Source organism: Panthera tigris, chromosome A2 (genome assembly GCF_018350195.1).
Source record: "Panthera tigris isolate Pti1 chromosome A2, P.tigris_Pti1_mat1.1, whole genome shotgun sequence".
NCBI lineage: Eukaryota > Metazoa > Chordata > Mammalia > Carnivora > Felidae > Panthera > Panthera tigris.
In genome coordinates this window covers 1,402,663-1,420,572 of record NC_056661.1, presented here as the reverse complement: position 1 = coordinate 1,420,572, position 17,910 = coordinate 1,402,663, and the positions used below count along the sequence as shown (strand labels likewise).

The 17,910-nt window shown below is 61.9% G+C and overlaps 1 protein-coding gene across 3 annotated transcripts in view; it reads right to left on the bottom strand.

Annotated features, from left to right (window-relative positions):
• DOT1L (DOT1 like histone lysine methyltransferase) overlaps positions 1-17,691 on the bottom strand; it is a 60,742-nt gene extending 43,051 nt beyond the window's left edge. Inside the window, exons 1-2 of one of the 3 annotated variants that reach the window (XM_042977638.1) lie at positions 17,553-17,691; positions 752-795 (exon numbers count right to left, since the gene is read on the bottom strand). In XM_042977638.1, coding sequence (XP_042833572.1) covers positions 752-795; positions 17,553-17,633 — 125 coding nt within the window. In that variant the 5' untranslated portion in view covers positions 17,634-17,691. The remainder of the gene's footprint in view (positions 1-751; positions 796-17,552) is intronic. The other 2 variants (XM_042977637.1, XM_042977639.1) reach the window with 2 other exon arrangements.
• Positions 17,692-17,910: the final 219 nt, after the last annotated feature.

The following is a 17,910-nucleotide window of genomic DNA, read 5'->3' as shown; positions in this document are numbered from 1 at the left end:
ACTTCACGGCTGTGGCCTGGGGGGTGGCTGTATGCTTAAGGCCTTTGAGGGACAACACAGCGAGAGAGGTCAAAGCCACGCACAAACACCAACGGCCCTGCCGCAGGAGCTCAGAGAAGAATGGGGTTTCTGACCGTGGAACATGTAGACAAGAAACGGTCCAGCCACGACAGCATTCAGGACATCCTTCCAGACCCCAGGCCAGCACGGGAGAAAAGGCCCCCGAGAAACAGAACGGCTGGCAGCCTCCCCCGGGTCCTGTCTAGGTCGCCAACCTACTGGCCCAGGAGGGCCCGGGGGGCTTTTCTCCACTCGCACGCAGGACAGGCCAGCAAAAGGCTGTCCCAGGTACCGAGGGGAAAAGCAGCCGCAGGAAAGCTGAGTCGGCACCCAATCCAAGAGGGAGGAGAGGGAAACGAGGGGGTGAGAGGAGGCGGGGAGAGCCCCCGAGGGCCCTGCCGGCTCAGCATTTCCCTCCCCTTCCACAGGAAGGCACCAAGTCTCAGAGAAGCACTGAGACCTGTTCCGGGCCACACGTGGACAACCCGGACTCTTCTGACCAAGTGGTCACTGCCTCTCAAGTCTTCCGGAGGTGCTCCCAGGAGGAGCCACGCAGGGCAAAGTGGGGTCAACCCGCAGACCAGACCATATGCCCAGAGAGCACAGGTGGGGTGGCCTGCACGGGGGGGGGGGGAGGGGGGAGGGGGGCCCACCCCGAGACTTCACCCACCCCAGCAGGTGGTACACTCACCGGATGGTCTCGATGATTTCATGAGCAGCATCGTGGTGTTTGTCCTGAAAGACAAAGGGACAGGTTTTACACCCTCCGGTGGTACAGGGTGTGGGGACCAGGCAGGGCCTACCAGCCAGTTCCCGCCTCTGGCCCGAGCTGGACCTGTGGCACTCCCTCCCAGGCGGGCAGGGAGGAGGGACCCGAGGTGACGTCGATGCCCCGACCCTTCTCTCCCCACCTCGCACCCCCACCTCTGCTGACTCTTCACCCACAGCCCCCATGTGTTCCTACAGCCTGGAAGCCGCGGGCCTGGCTTTGAGCTACTGAACATCTCCAGGCCTCTGTTTCCCCATCTGCAAAATGGGGAAACACGAGTACCACAACCACGGGGAAAGCTCATGTGGCGGTCCTCCCGCCAGAATGCAGACACCTCCCAACCCCACAGTTGATCACGCCAGGTTCCCACAATGCCTGTCACACGGGGCGGGGCGGGGCGGGGGGGGGGGGCTCACTGTTGCTCCTTCCTCACAGAGGAGGCCAAGGGCTCGCTCCAGGCCTCTCACCGGGGTCCGGACAGCCCTGGCCCCAGACCTTGAAAAAAGCAGGACCGGATGCGGCGAGTGGCCTTTCTCTGGCCCCCTGCTTCTCTGATACGAGCACCGCACCTGCTGCGGCACAGAGAAGGCGTGCGCGGTGCCGAGAGGTCAGGTTCAGAGCCGCGAACAGCTGCTCGTGGCAGTGACCGCACCTCTCAGGCCAGGCTTTCCAACAGACCCTGGGGGTGAGAGGGGTGAGGGGGGTGGGCGGGGGGCGGGCCCTAGTGCGGAGACTCCCGTCCCGTCCCGCACTCAGTGATGGTCAAAACAACCCCAAGGACCTTGGGCCCTAACCTCAGTTTCGTGGCCACGGCTCTCTGGGAACAGCTCCTCCCAGAAGGGGGCTCACCCGCTCCACGCACACAGCCCAGTGGCTCTGGTACTTCCAGAACTGTGCGACCAAAGCACTATTCCAGAACTCTTCTCACCCCAAACAGCTACCCTGTCCCCACTATCTGCCACGGCCCATCCCCCCGCAACCACTGACCCACTTTCTGTCTCGCAGGATGTGCCTGTTTCTGGACATTTCACGTGAATGGAATCACACACCGTGTGGCCTTTTGCGCTAAGCCTTAGTTTTTCTTTAAGGTAAAAGAACCAACTCGCAGCGTTCTCAATGTATCCTTCCACGGACGAAGGATCAGGTGACAAATATTAATTGTGCAAGAGGGGTCACGCGCGGTCCGGCACGGGAGACCCCACGCAGGCCAGGGGTCCCCACTGAGGGGAGCCTGACCACCAGCATGACTGCCACCTGCTGAGTCAGAAACCCGGGGTGGGGACCGCTAACGGGAACTCGTGGCCCGGACACCTTGCGGTAAGCGTCAGAAGACAGCTGGGGGGCAGGTCTGCTGGGCACGTGAGGTCACACCGGTCTCACGGGAACAACGGGAACCGGCAGCAAGGAGAGGCGCCCCGCAGGCCGCGGGGACCGACGGCCCCAGGCCGAGCGCGACTTGCCCCCGTGTTCTGGGGAGGGCACGTGGAGCCGGCAGAAAGCCCAGGCCTCGGACGCAGGAGCCCCACCACGCCCGCCTGCGCCAGCCTCTCTGGGCCCCAGCGGGCGGGAACGCAGCCCACTGGCCCGATTCCCCAGGAGGCCGTGCAGGAGGAGAAGCCGGTGACACAACGAATCGCGGCAGCTCGTCTGCTGTCTCGGCCTCGACTCCACACCTCCCGGCTCGACGGATGCAGAGCTCCTCTTAGCTGAGCCCGGCGGAATCTACCCCGCTACCTTCGGGGCCCCCACAAACTCCTCGCGGGCATTTCCCTGCTGTCTGGTGACACAGCATCGCGAACGAGGGGGGAGGCCGCGATTCCTGCTGCTCCGGCCGCTCGCCTCAACCGCGCAGCGCCCGGGCCCATGGCTGAGCCGGCCCTCCGCTCAGCCCTGGGCCCTCTGGGTCCACACCCCCCATCCGGACGCTGGAGAGGCGTAAGGTCTGATGGCCACAGCAGCAGGAGGCGTCCACGGAGCTCGGGAGAGTAAATGGCAATGTAGGGGAGTAGGTGACACCTCCAATGAGCTCAGATGGCACCAAGCCCTCTCCACCCGTGGCCGGCATTGCTCCCAAGTACCAGTCCACCCTGCAGATGGGGGCAGAGGCTTCGGTGATGAGTGGGAGGGCCAATCAGAGTCCCTGCCGGGCGGCGACACACCCACCCCTACAATGACCTCGTAAACCTCCAGGGGGGGAAAAACAGGTCGGGTACGCTTCATCAAAATGAAACGATTACACACACTTAAGGGCATCAAGGAAGTGGAAAGACAAACCACAGAAAGAGAGAAAAACTTTGCAAACCGTCCATCTGGAGAAGGACCTTATCTCTCACGGGCACACCTCGCTTTGCCGCCCTGTGCAGGCACGGCGTTCTCACAAACCGAAGGCGGCACGGACCCCCTGATGAGCGCGCGCCCCTCGGCACCCTTTCTCCAACTTGCTCACGCGGAGTCCGTGGCACGTCTTGGCCACTCTCGCAATCCTCCCAGCTTCATCACTGTGGTATTTGCCGCGGAGATCAGCGGTCAGTCTCACCGAAAGCTCAGGCGATGGTGAGCGTTTTTGCAAATCGTTTGTCCCTTAAGGTACGCACGCTGCCTTTTCTTCAGACGTCATCCCGCTGCACACTCGGTGGGCCACGGTGTGGCCTAAACCTAACTTGCACGCGCACAGGAAACCAATCTGCCTGAGTCGTTTTATGGAGGCGCTCGCTTTACTCTGGGGGCCTGGGACCAAACCCACAGTACCCCCGACGCGTGCCTGTGTGTACAGACAACTCGGGAGAGCTCAAAACAAAATGACAAATGAAGCCACGAAAACATATTGACACTGACACGGTTACAGAGAAGATGCTCCAGTGGCCAGACAGCGGCCAGACGACGAGGCTGACGAGGCCACGAAAAGATGCCCTGCCACCTGAGCCAGGATGGGACCCGAATCAAAACCACGAGGACAGCTGGAACGGGAGTGACGGGCCTGAGTGTGAGGGAGGAGGAGTAGGAACCTTCACACCTGGCGGAGCAGCCACTCTGGAAAGCGGCCCGGCAGCTCCTGTGATGTTTAAACAGAACATCCGCGGGCCCCAGCGACTCCACCCCCAAGCATACGGACGCCCAAAACGACAGCACATGTCGAAACACCTGTGCGCAGGGGCCTGGAAGGGTTGGGAGGGTGATGGCTGATGGGGATGGAGCTTCTCTTGGAGGAATGGAAAGTTCTGGAATTCACAGTAGCGGTGGTTGCACGAGTCTGTGAATATGACATTCTACGTGGGTCAGTTGTACGGTATGTGAATTATACCTCGAAAGAGCTGTTAACAGCAAAAACATCCACAGAAGAAATGCTCCCCACCATTAAAAGCACCCCCCGCCCCCGACCTCAGTAGGAAAACGCGGAGTTCGTGAGATTCTCACACGACGATTCCGCCCTGTTGCCGCTCAGTAACGTTTAACGAAACCCAGACACACAGTCTTGGCAAGAGCTCACCGGACTCCTGCACGGACTGACCCTGAAAAGCGGAGAAAACGCCATACTGTGTCGCAAGGTCTATGAGGGCAGTTAGTCTAGAACTTTCCACCAATTCTCTCTCGGATCACACTCTAGGAAAGCCAGCTAGCTGCTAGGTCACAAGCAGCCCCACAGAGAGGCCCATGTGGAGAGGAGCTGAGCCCTCCCGCCAACGGAGGGCGTCGGCATGACGAGCTCCTCCCACCTGGTCCAGAGTTCAGACGAGGCGGCCCTGGTGGGTCTGTGTTGACCACACCACGGTGTCTCGTGGGAGACGCTGAGCTAGAGCCACGCAGCTAAGTTGCTCCCGGACTCCTAACCCACAGAAATCATGACCTAATAAACTGTGTTGCTTCCAGCTGCTAAATCTGGGTTAACCTGTTACGCAGCCATAGCTAACCGATACAGACTTGGCGTTAAGGCTAACAAACCTTCCTGGGAGCACACTGCCTAGGAGAAAAACCCTAGAAATGCCCCTCACCACAGGGCCTGATTCAAGTCCTCACCGCAAAGTCACGAAACGAGCTGCACACCCTTGCGAAGCCCCTGGGCGCCAGGCGGACGCGGGCACAGAGCAGCCCGAGCAGCCGCGGCGCGGCGGGCACGTGCGGGTGCTGGGCTCACATCGCACCCCGGCCTCCGTCCTCACAGGAACCCGCCACAGCCTGCCAGCTGACTTGTCTCACACCAAATCCTGCACACGTGGGGAGGAGCCTGGAATGTGGGCTCATCTTGTTTGTGAGAAGAGGAAATCCAGCAGAAAAAAAAGGAGCGCCTGGGGGGCCCAGTCAGTCGAGCGTCCAACTTGGGCTCAGGTCAAGATCTCACGGTTCGTGGGTCCGAGCCCCACGTCGGGCTCTGTGCTGACAGCTCAGAGCCTGGAGCTGCTTCGGATTCTGCGTCTCCCTCTCTCTCTGCCCCTCCCCTGCTTGTGCTCTGTCTCTCTCTGTGTCTCGATAACAAATAAACATTAAAAAAAATTTTTTTTAAGCAGAAAAAAGGAAGGAAAAAAGTTGACAACTATGCCTCCAAAGATCACAGAATGACCCTTTCAGGGACTGGCCAGCCTCCACTGGCAGCTGTGAGCTGTGTAATTTAAGAAGCGCCGATCGCCATAAATGATTCAGAAAATCCAACTTCTTGGACGTGGCCTCCTCCTACTCCTCGGGCCTTCAGGGAAGACGCCAGACGCCGACCGGGAAGGGGGGACTGAGAACAGCCCCGACGAAGCCTGGATTTAGGAGAGGCCCTTGTCTTGTTACCCAGGGACAGCCCTCCCCCATCCTCCTCCTCCATCCCAGGAGCCCCAGAATCCCAGGTCTGTGCCCCAGGCCCGGTCTCCCTGTAGGGACCCCCAGCCTGGCGCCGGCCCACGGCAGGAACGTCAGCTTGCTGCGGCAGGGACTGACCCGCTCTCCCATCACTAAGTGCATCAGGGCGCCCAAATGAAGCAACCAGAGACGTTTCTTCACGTAACACCTGTTTGGCGAACGCTGCTACCCAGGAAAGCTGGCAACGGGCACTCAGCTTCACCGGGTCCCCCGCTCTGGGGAGCGCACGCAAACGTCCATGCTAAGTACAAGCACTCGTGTCTTCGAGTGCACACCACACGGAGAGCAGTCACCACACCTGAGATGGCGCCATCACCCAGCTCCCCAGTCGGGTGCTGATGTGAGGCCCCGGCTTCATTCCTCCAGACGCCCTGACCCTACTGTCCTCAGCACCACCCAGCACACACCGCGGACAGAGCGCGGGTGTGGGGATCCCCCGCTGTCGTGCTCGGCCCCAGCCCAGCCTCCTCTTATGCCCTGAGGACAAAGCTAAGAACAAGCACCCCTCGAGTCTCACCGCAAGGAGTCTGCACAGGGGCGTCTGATGCCCTCCCCCCTCACCGCCTCGACTCGGTCACTCTGCGCGTCCGCACGGCTGGCGGGGGCTCTGTGCTCAGGGAGCGGAGGCAAGGGAAGACCAAGAGGGGGACAAGATGACACGGGGAGCCCGCGGTGGACGCTCTGCGGACGTACTACTGCGACGAACCCACCCGCCAACTCCACTCTCCCGATTCCCATTTCCGACAAGAATGTCGCCCAAGGAGCACCGTCCGCTCCCATCAGGGATCACAGTAGGAGGGCAGACCCCGAGAGGTCCTGGGAGGCACCAGAACCCCCCGGAAGGGCTCGTCAAGTACAGATGAGGCCCACCCACAACGTTTCAGAGTCAGGGGTCTGGGGTCTGCGTCTCTAACAAGTTCCCAGATGACGCCGAGGCTGCCGGCTGGGGGACCCACTCTGCAAACCACAGCCCTAAGGACACAGAAGGCTACACTCACGCACGCCGTGACGTGGGAATTGCCGTGGACAGGAAGGCGGCGTGGGGACAGAGTTCCCAGAGTGGAGAACAAGAATGAAGGTGGGTGACGGGACATGGCCCAGCTTGGCCGGCAGATGTCTGCCGGAGGGCGAGAAAGGACACGGCGAAATCAACAGGCGTCCCGAAAACTCGGTCCGGGAGGAGGCCAGCGGGGCAGAGAGCACAGGGCCCCGGGGGGCCCGGCTGGGGCGCTCGGCCTCATCCATCCGCCTATACGCCTGCGCACCTGGGGGCCGGGGCTGCGAGCGGTGGCGAGGACGGCGGGCCAGCACGACGCGGCACGTGCGGGGCCCGAGCACCAAGAAGGGGAAGGCTGCCAAGTGGAAACGCGTGAACTCACGCAGCAGCGGCAGCAGAGAATCCTAGCAGCCGGGTCCACCATCAGCCCCACATGTCCGCACGCCCCCGGCAAGGGGACAGCAGGGTGGCAACAACAGGTGCCCTCGCTGCAGACTCCAGGAAGGTGGCGGAAGGCAGCCCCGCCAACCATACCCGAGGAGAGGACAGCCCACAGCTGAGGTCTGCACGAGGGACACAGGCCTCAGAAGAACAGAGCGCCGGGCCAAGCCAGGGCCATCGCAGGCAGGGGAGCCAGCCAGCAGACTTCAAAGGAGAAGAAGCCAAATTAGGGGCGCCTGGGTGGCTCAGTCGGTTAAGCGTCTGACTTCTGCTCAGGTCACGGTCTCACGGTCGGTGAGTTCGCGTCCCGCGTCAGGCTTTCCGCTGTCAGCACAGAGCCCAGTTTCAGTCCTCTGTCCCTTTCTCTCTCTGCCCTCCCCTATGCGTGCGCGCACGCTCTCTCTCTTTCCCTCTCTGTCAAAAGTAAATAAATGTTATAAAAAATAAAAAATAAAGAGGACGACCGCAAACAAAGACACCAACGCGGAAGCACTCTCAGGGCCGCTGGAGGGGCCAGGTGGAAAGACAGAGAGACTGTAAGGAGCAGGACGTCTGTGTCCCCAAATCCCCACGCTAGGGCCCCGACCCCAGCAGAATGGTCAGGAGACAGGGACTTTGGGAGGTGGGGAGGGTCAGGTGAGGTCATGAGGGACGGTGGGAGGGACGGTGGGAGGGACGGTGGGAGGGACGGTGGATGGGACCCGCCCCCACCCCCCATGGGATTAGTGCCCTTGTTAAGAGGACGAAGGGACTGGAGTGCTCTGTGTCATGTGACGACACGGCGAGACGGTGGGGCTGCCGGCCAGAAGTGGGCCTTCCCCAGGCACCGACGCCGCCAGCCGTCATCTTGGCCGTGAGAGGCCCCCCACACCCCCCTCCGGCCGCAGGGCTCTATTACTACAGTCCAAGCAAACTAAGACAAAGACCCCCAGGGCACACACAGGAAACAGCCAGTGTTCACAGGGTGACTCGGGGGGAAGAGAGGAGACAAGGAGCGGCCAAGGAGGAGCAGGCCTCCGACCGAAGGCAGGGAGAAGGACACAGGTGGGAACGCGGAAGTCCAACCAAGAGTGCCGGCCGGGAGCGCGGAGTCCCCCCCCCCCCGGCAGCAGCACACAGAGCCGGACGTGGCCGCGGACGGCAGTTACTGACGGAATGAGCTTCTGCAGCGGGACCAGGGACCCTGGGGCGGGCGGGGCAGCCCAGCTCCGAACCCAGGTGCGGAGCACCCCGAGCCACCCGCCCACGCCCCGCAGAAAGACGGCCACAGCCGGGAGGGCGGTCCCCTCCACCCCCGAGGACCCATGCGGAGACAGCCCCGGCCCCGTAGCGATGAAGAGGGCTGCGTGGGTTTAAGATCCGGGTTCACAGCACCGCGCCTCAGCACCGGTCCCCCGCTCCACAGGGCCCTGAAAAGAACCGGGCTCCTTGGAGGGAGGGCTGATTCCAGGGCCAGCGCAGAGAACACACAGGTGAGCCCGAACATCTGGCACAGCAGGCAGCCAAGACGTGTCCCACAAAGGGGCACAGGCGTGCCAAGGGCCCAGGACAAAGCCCGGGGGCGCTCCCGGTGGCCAGTTCTGGAACACGAGTGACAGGGTACTGGCTCACAGACCGGACAGACTGGACTGTGGCCCGGAGACGGCGTACACACCCAGGAGCCACACGGAGGCTCAAAGTGCAGAAGCAGGACGCGGGCAGGACCCAAAGCGGATGCAGGACCAGCTGAAGGGCGGGGGGGGGGGGGGGGGGGGGGGGGGGGGGGGAGGGCGCGAAAGCCCCACCACACCAGTGCTGCAGGCCGGCCAGGCCCCCCTCGGGCCAGAAAGCCCATGGGCCGACTCGAGGACCAGGGTCCCCGACAGTCTCGAAGCGCCCCTCGCAGGGGGAGGGGGAAAGTGGCAGCAACGTGCCGGTGGGACACCCGCCGAGAACACACAACCACTTCCGACCCCACACGGGAGCCCCTCTGCAAGGACGGGCCGTTCTCTGCAGGGCACACAAGGCGTGCAGGTCGGGACGGGTGCCGGCCTTTCCTCGGACGTGAGGAGCCGCGGCAGGTTCGAGCTGAGGACACGCGACAACTGAACACAAAGGGGACCCTGGGCTGGGCCTGAGCAGACAGGGACACGGGAGGTGAAGTCACCGGTGTCCTCAGCGCTGGCCCCGCTCTGATCCCGGTGTCATGGGAGCTGAGTGAGGCGCAAAGGAACCCTGTTCTGTTTGTGCAACGCGCCTTCAAGTTTAAAACCCCTTCCAAGGAAAACGGACAAAGTTGCACAGGGAGGTCGGACCCAGAAGCTCCCGCTGCAGTGCAGCTGGGCCCTGCCCTCAGCCCGCCCTCCCCGGGAGGCCCCCCCATCCGCCTGAGGGAGACACCGCAGGCCGCCTTTGGACTTGGCGGGAGCGGCACCAAGACCCTCATGGCACACCTGGGGCTCCGGCAGGCCCAGGAAAAGCACGCGGCTCCTGATCCTGAGGCTGTGAGTTCCAGACCCACGGTGAGTGCAGAGGTCACTCAGAGAGAAAATCTTGGGGGCGCTTGGGCGGCTCTGTCGGTTGTGTAAGACTTCGGCCCACCCCATGCTCTCCCGGTTCACGAGTTCGAGCCCCGCGTCGGGCTCTGTGCCGACAGCTCGGAGCCTGGAGCCTGCTTCGGATTCTGGGTCTCCTTCTCTCTCTGCCCCTCCCCCGTTCACACTCTGTGTGTGTGTGTGTGTCTCTCTCTCTCTCTCTCAAAGATAAATGCAAACATTAAAAAGGTTTTTTTAATCTTTAACAGAAATATAGCATACTTGAAGTCTTCCGAACATGTTAACCATTCCATGAACTTCACAGTACCTTTCCCCAGCTAAAATTCTACATTCCTCAACTCAAAAATAAGAAAAATATGTAACATAACACTCACGTTAAGGAACATATCAAAGTCTGAATCTGTTTAAACATCTTAAAACTCCGTGTGGACAATTTGCTATTTTAATAGTCACCTTAAATTTTATCCAGAAGCTTCCCTCTGACAAGTCCAGCCACTTGAGCAGAGAAGGCCCTGTGACAAAATGAATGCTCATTCCTGACCACTTTATTTTTTTAATATTTTTTATTTATTTTTTTAAAAAATTTTTAACATTTATTCATCTTCGAAAGACAGAGCGTGAGTGGGGGAGGGGCAGACAGAGAGGGAGACACAGAATCGGAAGCAGGCTCCAGGCTCGAGCTGTCGGCACAGAGCCCGACGCGGGGCTCGAACTCGCGAACCGCGAGCTCACGACCCCGGCTGAATTCGGAGGCTCAACCGACTGAGCCCCCCAGGTGCCCCCTTGATACTTTAAAACAAAGAGCACCACTTCAGTCTGAGCTCCTGCTTAAGATCACCGGACAAGAGCAAAAGCAATTAACTTGCGGTTTGTCCTCCCGATGACCAAGTCAAGAATCACAAAAGCACTTTTACCAGCTCAGAACAAGAGGAACTCAAAACGAGAGTCCACATCTAGAGACAAGAGCAAAGACAACGGGACACGGCTGGGGTAGGAGAGGATTAGCCAACCCTGGAGATCAGCCAGGAGAGGGTCAGGACGTCAGAGCGGCACAAGACCCTGGGAGCCCCGTCACCCACCCCCCGGAGGCGGGGGACAGCTACTGGTGAGGCTCCAGGAGGGGAGCAAGGGGCGGGTCTCTGGCTCACGCTTATCGTCAGGCCAAAGTGCACAGTGGGGCAGGGGACCAGGGCAGGCTGCCTCGGGCCTGGGCAAAGACAGCCAATCAGGCCGGCGAGGGCACCCCTGTTCCAACGTGGTCAGCCGTCCGCACTGAACCAAGCACAGAGCCCTCCTGCTGGAAGGCCTGCAGTCAGGAAGGACAGGACCTGGCGGGGGCATGTCTGCGCGGCTCCCTGGTCTGTGAACTGGCGCCTGTGCTGGACAGCCCCCCTCCTAGTCAGGCCGGCCCTTCTCCTCTGCCCTCAACTGGCTGGGTCTTCAGACACCACATGCCCACACAGAGCGCTGCGCAGGGAAGGCAGCCCCGCGGCTCACAGCCCTGGCGTCTACGCGGCAACAGAGACCGCTGGGGCTCTGGGCCTGCCGTACGTCCGTGGCGGGAGGCGGCGCGGGGAGAGAAACGTCTGTTCTGAAAGACCCACACGGTGACTATGGCCACACGGGGGCACCCGCGTGGGGAGTGCCAGATCTGGAGCCGAGTGAGGGGACAAGCCACTACCCCGCAGGGAAGCACGGCACCCGCCGAGAGCGGCCAACGCACCTCCAGGAGCTGCGCGAAACGTCAAGGCTGCTCGTCACGGCTTTGGAGCTTCGCTAGTTTTAAGGACTAAACTTAACGTGGCCCCCGAAGTAACGTCACGCTGCAAAAGGGGCCAGAATGGGGGCAGCTGATGCTGCTCAGGTAACCTCCCTCCAGGGAGGAGGGTGCTGGGCCAGGCGCTCTCAGGGAAGGCCTCTGCTCTGAGACTCACGGGGAGGGAGGGCGCGGCCCCCGCCACCACCTCCACCGCACCCCCTTCCCGGCGCCAGCGCTGACCTCTGTACAGGCCTTGCGACGGACGAGGGTGCTCAGAGGCCAGGGCCGCATCCAAAAGCACCCTGCCCACCACCCCGGCAGCCCCAGCTCCGGGGGGCAAGGGAGTCCCACCGGACACCCTCCCAGCAGTGTGCCAGGCCTGCTGCGTGGCCCTTAGCAAACCATCATGAAGAGCGGCTCCGGTGGACGAGTTAACATTTGAGCCCCTCGAGTCTCCGTGGGAAGAAGAGCCACAGGGGTGCCACGAGGCCTGAGTCCAGCTGGAGGAGAGAAGGGTGAAAAACCCGGAGGGCGTGAGGAGAGCTCGAGCGGTCCCAGGAGCCAAGCACGGCATCAGGGACGCCCACCCTACCGAGCAAGCAGGCCAGAGGGCCGGGCCGGGCCCATCACAGCCTACCCCTGCGCAAACTCGGTCCCATACAGCCCCGCACGCCGTGCTCTGAGGACCCCAATGACCAGGGGGTCCGGAGGACGGAGCCCCCACAAGGCAGGGGAGTCTAGAGCTATGCCATCCCAGCAGCAGCCGCTGGCCACCTGGTGCCACAAGATCCCACGACCTGGACCATCCACGTAGGGGAACGTCCCTCGGCCGCGAGCAGGAGCGAGGCGCCCACACCCGCCGCCCCGCGGACGGACCCTGAACACACAACGCTCAGGGAGGGAACCAGAAATGAGAGGCCACGCGGGGTGTGAGTCCACCTTTGTGAAACGTCCAGAACAGGCTCATCCATGAACAGGAAGGGGGTTCACGGGTGTCAGGAGCTGGGTGGGGTGGGGTGGGGGTGGGGGTGCTCGGGGGGTGGCTGTTGTGGGCGAAGGTTTCCTTTTGGGGTGATGTAATGCTCTGGAATTAGAGGTGGTAACTGTACCACCCCGTGAATGGACTAAAATCCGTGGAATCATACTTTAGGTGGATAAATGGTACAGTGTGTGCATTATATTGCAATAAAGCTGTTACTGATGAACAAAAACCACAAGACCCAGCACTGCCCCTGAACCCCACCCCCCCACCCCCAACTGTCATCCTGGTCCCTCCCCATCCCGCCTGGCCTCCTGTGCCCGCCCCTTCATGGGAGAGCAGATCCACCCACAGTGAGCCACGGGCAGACCAGGGAAACAGAACCCCGTGAGCCACTTTAAACACGTCCCCGCAAAACAGCCATCCAGACCAGCCTGAGCCCTCCGGAGCTCCTGTGGTCCCGCAGGTCACAGCCCCCCACCACCCCAGCCCCGCCACAAAGCCCCGGAAGCCCTGTTCCCCAACTCCTAAAAAGAAGCTTCGGGTTTTTAAATGATAGAAGTATTATCAGAGTGAACATCCACGAACGCTCACCCCCGCTTGCACCTGGAGTGAATTTAATGCTCTCTGCGCACTAGCCCACGCACCCCCGTGACTAACTGAAGGGAATTCAGGCTGAAGCCTCTCCAGAAATGAGGAAACTGAGGCTTAGGGAGACTGCACGATAAAGGCCAGAGCCCCTGACCTCCCGACTCCCGCTAGCAGCACCCCAGGTGCTGTGCACCAGAAGAGGGGCTGGTCCAACGCAGGGGAGAGGGCCTGCGAGGTGCCCAGGGGATGCAGGTAGGGGAGAAGAGAGAATCCGGTCCGGGAGAAGAGCACGGGGCAGAGGAACAGCAAGGGGCGTGCAGGGAACTGAGGGGCGCACCAGAGCCACATGGGGGCTGCGGAGCGGCAGACGCACCCCGGCACCCCCAAAATGCGGCAGGGCCTCGGCAAACAGAATCAATGCCATGGGCCGGCACTGGCAGGAGACACGCTGTGGAATTGGTAGGGACAGCTCGAGGGGACAGAGAAGGCAAGGGAGAGGCTTCTGGAAGTACAACCCTGAGAAAAAGGAAGCAGGAACGTTATTCCCACAGCTGGGGAGACAAAGACACAATTGCAGGGGCATCAGGCAGAGGAGGAAGTTTCCCAGGAGAGACGCATGGGGCCCAGGACCCGCTTACTCCCAGCTGCAGACCGTCGGCACCCCGCAGGTCCCGGCATTCAAAAGAGGACCCTGGGGCGCCTGGGTGGCTCAGTCAGTTGAGCACCTGACTCTCGGTTGCAGCTCAGGTCGAGATCCCAGGGTCGTGGAATCGAGCCCCACATACCGGGCTCTGTGCTGCACTGAGCCTGTTTAAGATTCTCTCTCTCCCTCTGCCTCTCTCCCCCACTCACTCACTAAAAAAAAGAAAAAACTCCTAAAGAAAAGAGGACCCCAAAACGCTTCGTATCTGGATTGTACCAATCTCAACGATACGATCGTTCTCCTCACTGGTTGTAAGATGCCACCACTGGGGGAAGCTGGGTTTAAGAACAGGGAATGTCTCTGTTATTTCTTATGGCTTCCAGTGAATCCGCGATTATCTCGAAATCAAAAGCTTAAGAACAGAGGCGCCTGGGTGGCTTGGTCGGTTGAGTGTCCGACTGTGGCTCAGGTCATGATCTCACAGTTTGAGGGCTCGAGCCCCGTGTTGGGCTCTGTGCGGACAGCTCAGAGCCTGGAGCCCGCTTCGGATCCTGTGTCTCCCTCTCTGCTCCTCCCGTGTTCATGCTCTGTCTCAAAAATAAACATTACTAAATTAAATTAAATTAAATTAAATTAAATTAAATTAAATTAAATTAAATTAAAAATTAAAAAATGAAAGTTTAAGGACAAAAAGGACAGAGCTCCCGGAGGGAGGGTAGAGTGGGCAGGCAGGTCCCCTGAAGCTCTGCCACCGCCTCCCTGGAGAACCCCTGAAGTTCCCAGCTCCCTCTGGCTCCCACCCATCGGGAACAGAGCACCAGCAGGCATTTGGACCTCAGGGACCACAGAGGAAATTCAGCCCTTTCCGATTATCCCTCCCCCCCTTTAAAGAGGCTACTCCACCCACACGAAGTTATCTAAGGGTTAATCTGCCTTCCACCTGAGTGTGGATTAGGCAAAAGGCTCACACCAGCGAGGTCAGTGTCAGAAAATATTTTCTGAGTCACAGGGAAGGATGGCTCACTCTGCCCGCCCACTTCAGCTACTACTCACAGCCCCGCTGAAAGGGCATGACTGCTGGAGGGCATTCGTCAGAGAAGTCGTGGGCTCCCGGGGAGGAAGCTGAAGGCGGGGACAGTCACGCTGGGGCCGCTCCCCCGCCCACAGGCTTAATAAGTCAAGGAGGGGAAGGGCCACTCCACACCCTGCCACCAGGCAACCAAAAATACCACAAACTCCCCTCCGGTGGAGACCTGGTTTTCCCACCAAAAGCAGGGCCACCGCGAGCAGCAGGCAGGTATCCCAGAACTCTGAGTCAGGGAAGGAGTACAAAACGCAGCCTGCCCCCTCCCCCTTGTCAATTTCCCCAAAAACCCTTTCTGAGGCTGGACATTCCCAGTGTGGGTGGCTGTGGCTGTTGACACTTCCTCCTCCAGATGCCCGGCCACCGCCTCCGGGAAGCCACCCACACCTCCCCCCAGGGTGAAACCAGCAGCCCTGCCCTCTAGGACTAAGTCGGACCGTCAGTGCACTTCTGTGTGTGTGAGTCACCTACCTCCCCGCGTTTGTAGGTTTCTGGAGCAGAACACTGCCCAGTGCCCTCTGCGTCCCCAGCAGGTGCTTGCAGGACGGGTAAATCAGTGAACAAATAGCCCCGTCATCTCACACATGCGGTCAGACGAGTAACGTGACCTTCTGGAGAGTTAACTCACCAACCGGTCCATTTTCCTAACATTCGTCATCGAGCCGTCACAGAGTACGAACCCTTCCAAAGGTACCGCCTCCCCCTTCCCACGAGAAAGCACAATCCCTCAGTAGGGGTGCGGAAAGGCCGCAGGCGTCACTACAAAGCGGTGACAAGCGAGCTGCTGCGGGCCACCGCAGCTCGCTGAGGATTTCACAGGGCCGTCCTGCCCGCTGGCCCGGCAGTGGCACAACGATGCCAGGAACGGGCCTGCTCACGTCAGGCAGAGCGCCGGGCCAGGCGGGCAGCACAACCCTGTCCCCTGCCAAACGAGGTCGAGGCCAGTGAGGGAAAGAGGCTCTGCAGTTCAGAACCACCCGCCACTGGGAAGCCAGGTCCTGCCAGGCCCAACACAGAAGGGCCTATTTACAGCAGGTACGAATCGCTGTGGCCTTGCTCCGCTCCAAATGAAAGACAGCGGTGGGGACACCGGGACTGTCTCCGGATGAGCTTTCACCATAGTATCAAATGCCTGGAGAGTGGCCCGCAGTGAATTTCCTCACTCTGCCAATACTCAAGAACACCCGTCTGTAAGATGTGCAAGTGTCAAACACAGCAGAGTGCCCCCCCACACTCCCCAACACTTTCCAAGGGGAAAACTCAACTTCAGGTAGAAACCTGCCCCCACACGTTCATAGCAGCTTTATTCGTAACCACCTCCGCCACCAGGAAACATCCCCCGCGTCCCGGCACCCGCCTGCCAAGGGGGAAAGGAAAACACGGAACACGCCATGGCAATAAAAAGGCGTGACTTCGGATACCCACAGCAACGTGGATTAAGTCTCAGAAATGCTCGGCTGAGAGAAAGCGGCCAGAATCCACTTATCTAACTTCCTGGAAAAGGCAAAACTGCAGGGATAGACAGGAGATTAGTGGCGGCCAGGAGGAAAGGGGCGAGTTGGCAGCGAAGGAGCAGCAGAAGGGAAGGCCGAGGGGCGAGGGATCCGTCAAAACCCCCAGGGCTGCGCTGTGCTAAAGAGAGCGGCCGTAGTACGTGGGAGCCACCGCGGGTAAAAACCAGTTCCGTTTCAAAGAACGCGCTGGCCAGCCAACTGGTGCATGCCGAGCGCTGTCACAAGGGCCGAGAGAGGCGGAGGCCCGTGCGACGGTTGGAGTTTTGAAGGTTCTCCCCGCTCGCGCGTCGTCACCTTGGACGTCTCCCCGCCCTGCCCCACTGCTCGGGCCGCCGGCCCGGACGGACGGACGGACACACACACACACACACACACACACACACACACCCAGACGGGCGCTGCCAGCCGGAAAAGCCGGAGCCCGGGCTCGACCCCGCCTCCGGCCGCAGGATAAGCAAAAATAGAAAGCTCCGGAGCGCGCGCGGCGGGCTGGCAACCGCGAAACCCTACGACCGCGGAGCACCCGGGGCCGGGAGCCAACACCCGCTCCCGGGCGGTCCCAGCGCTCCGACCCCGCCCCTGGCCGCGACGTTTCCAAAAACTGACACACACGGAGCGCGCGTGAGGGGCGGGGCGCGCGGGCTTCCCCGCCGGGTCCCCCGGAGGCCCTGTCTCCCCGCGAGGCGTTCGCGCCAAAGGGCGCCCCCACGCCGCCCGCCCGGGGGGCCCGCCGCGCCCCCCCCCCCCCCGCCCAACGGCACACTGCCCGGCCCGAGCCGCCCCGGGGCCGCGGACACCGCGCCACGCCGCCCACCCCGCGCCCCGGCGCCCCGCGGCCGCCTTGGTAAATTTCCGCTCGGCCTGTCATCTTCCAAGGGTCACTCGGCACCGGGGGACAGCGTGTCTCGTGCCCCAGGTCCGGCCGGCCCACCCACCCGGGACCGGGGAGCCGGGACGTCCCGTTTGCAAGGGTCCGGCCAGCCCACCCACTCGAGAGCAGGGGGGCTAGAAAACCCGGCGCGGAGGGAAGACAGGGCATCCCCCAAACGGAACAGCCGGGCACACTGACAGCGCAAAAAATAAACTACCCCAAACAGAAGGAAACCCCGGTGTCAGCGCACACACCGCGGCACGGCCGGCTCGCCCGCCGGCCCGGACCCCCCACCCCCACCCCGCCGCGGGCACCGGCAACGGCAGCCCCGCGCCCCGCCGCCCGGCCCCGCAAACGGCCACGGACCCGCAGGGGGGTCCGCGGGACCCCGGCGGCACCGTCGGCGGGCGGGCGCGGCGCGCCGCGGGGACCCGGGGCCGGGGGGCTGGGGGACGCGGGGGCAGTACTCACGTAGACCGGCAGCGGCCACGGGTAGACGGCGGGCTCGGCCCCTACGGGCGACTTGAGCCTCAGCTCCAGCTTCTCCCCCATGTCGGCGCGCGCGGCCGCCGCACCATGCTAGTCGGGCGGTTGGGGGAGGGGCGCGGCGCCGCCGGCGGGGGCGGGGCGGCGGGCGGAGGAGGGCGGGAGGGCGGGAGGCTGAGGGGAGGGGGGGGGCCCGGCCTGGGCCTCGGCCGCCGCCGCCGCCGCCGCCGCCGCCGCGCTCCCCGTCCGGCCCCCGGCTCCTCTTTGTGGTCACAGGCCCGGGGCCGCCAGCGCCGCCGCCATCTTGGGCCGGCGTGAAGCGAGCACAATGAGCCGGGGGCCG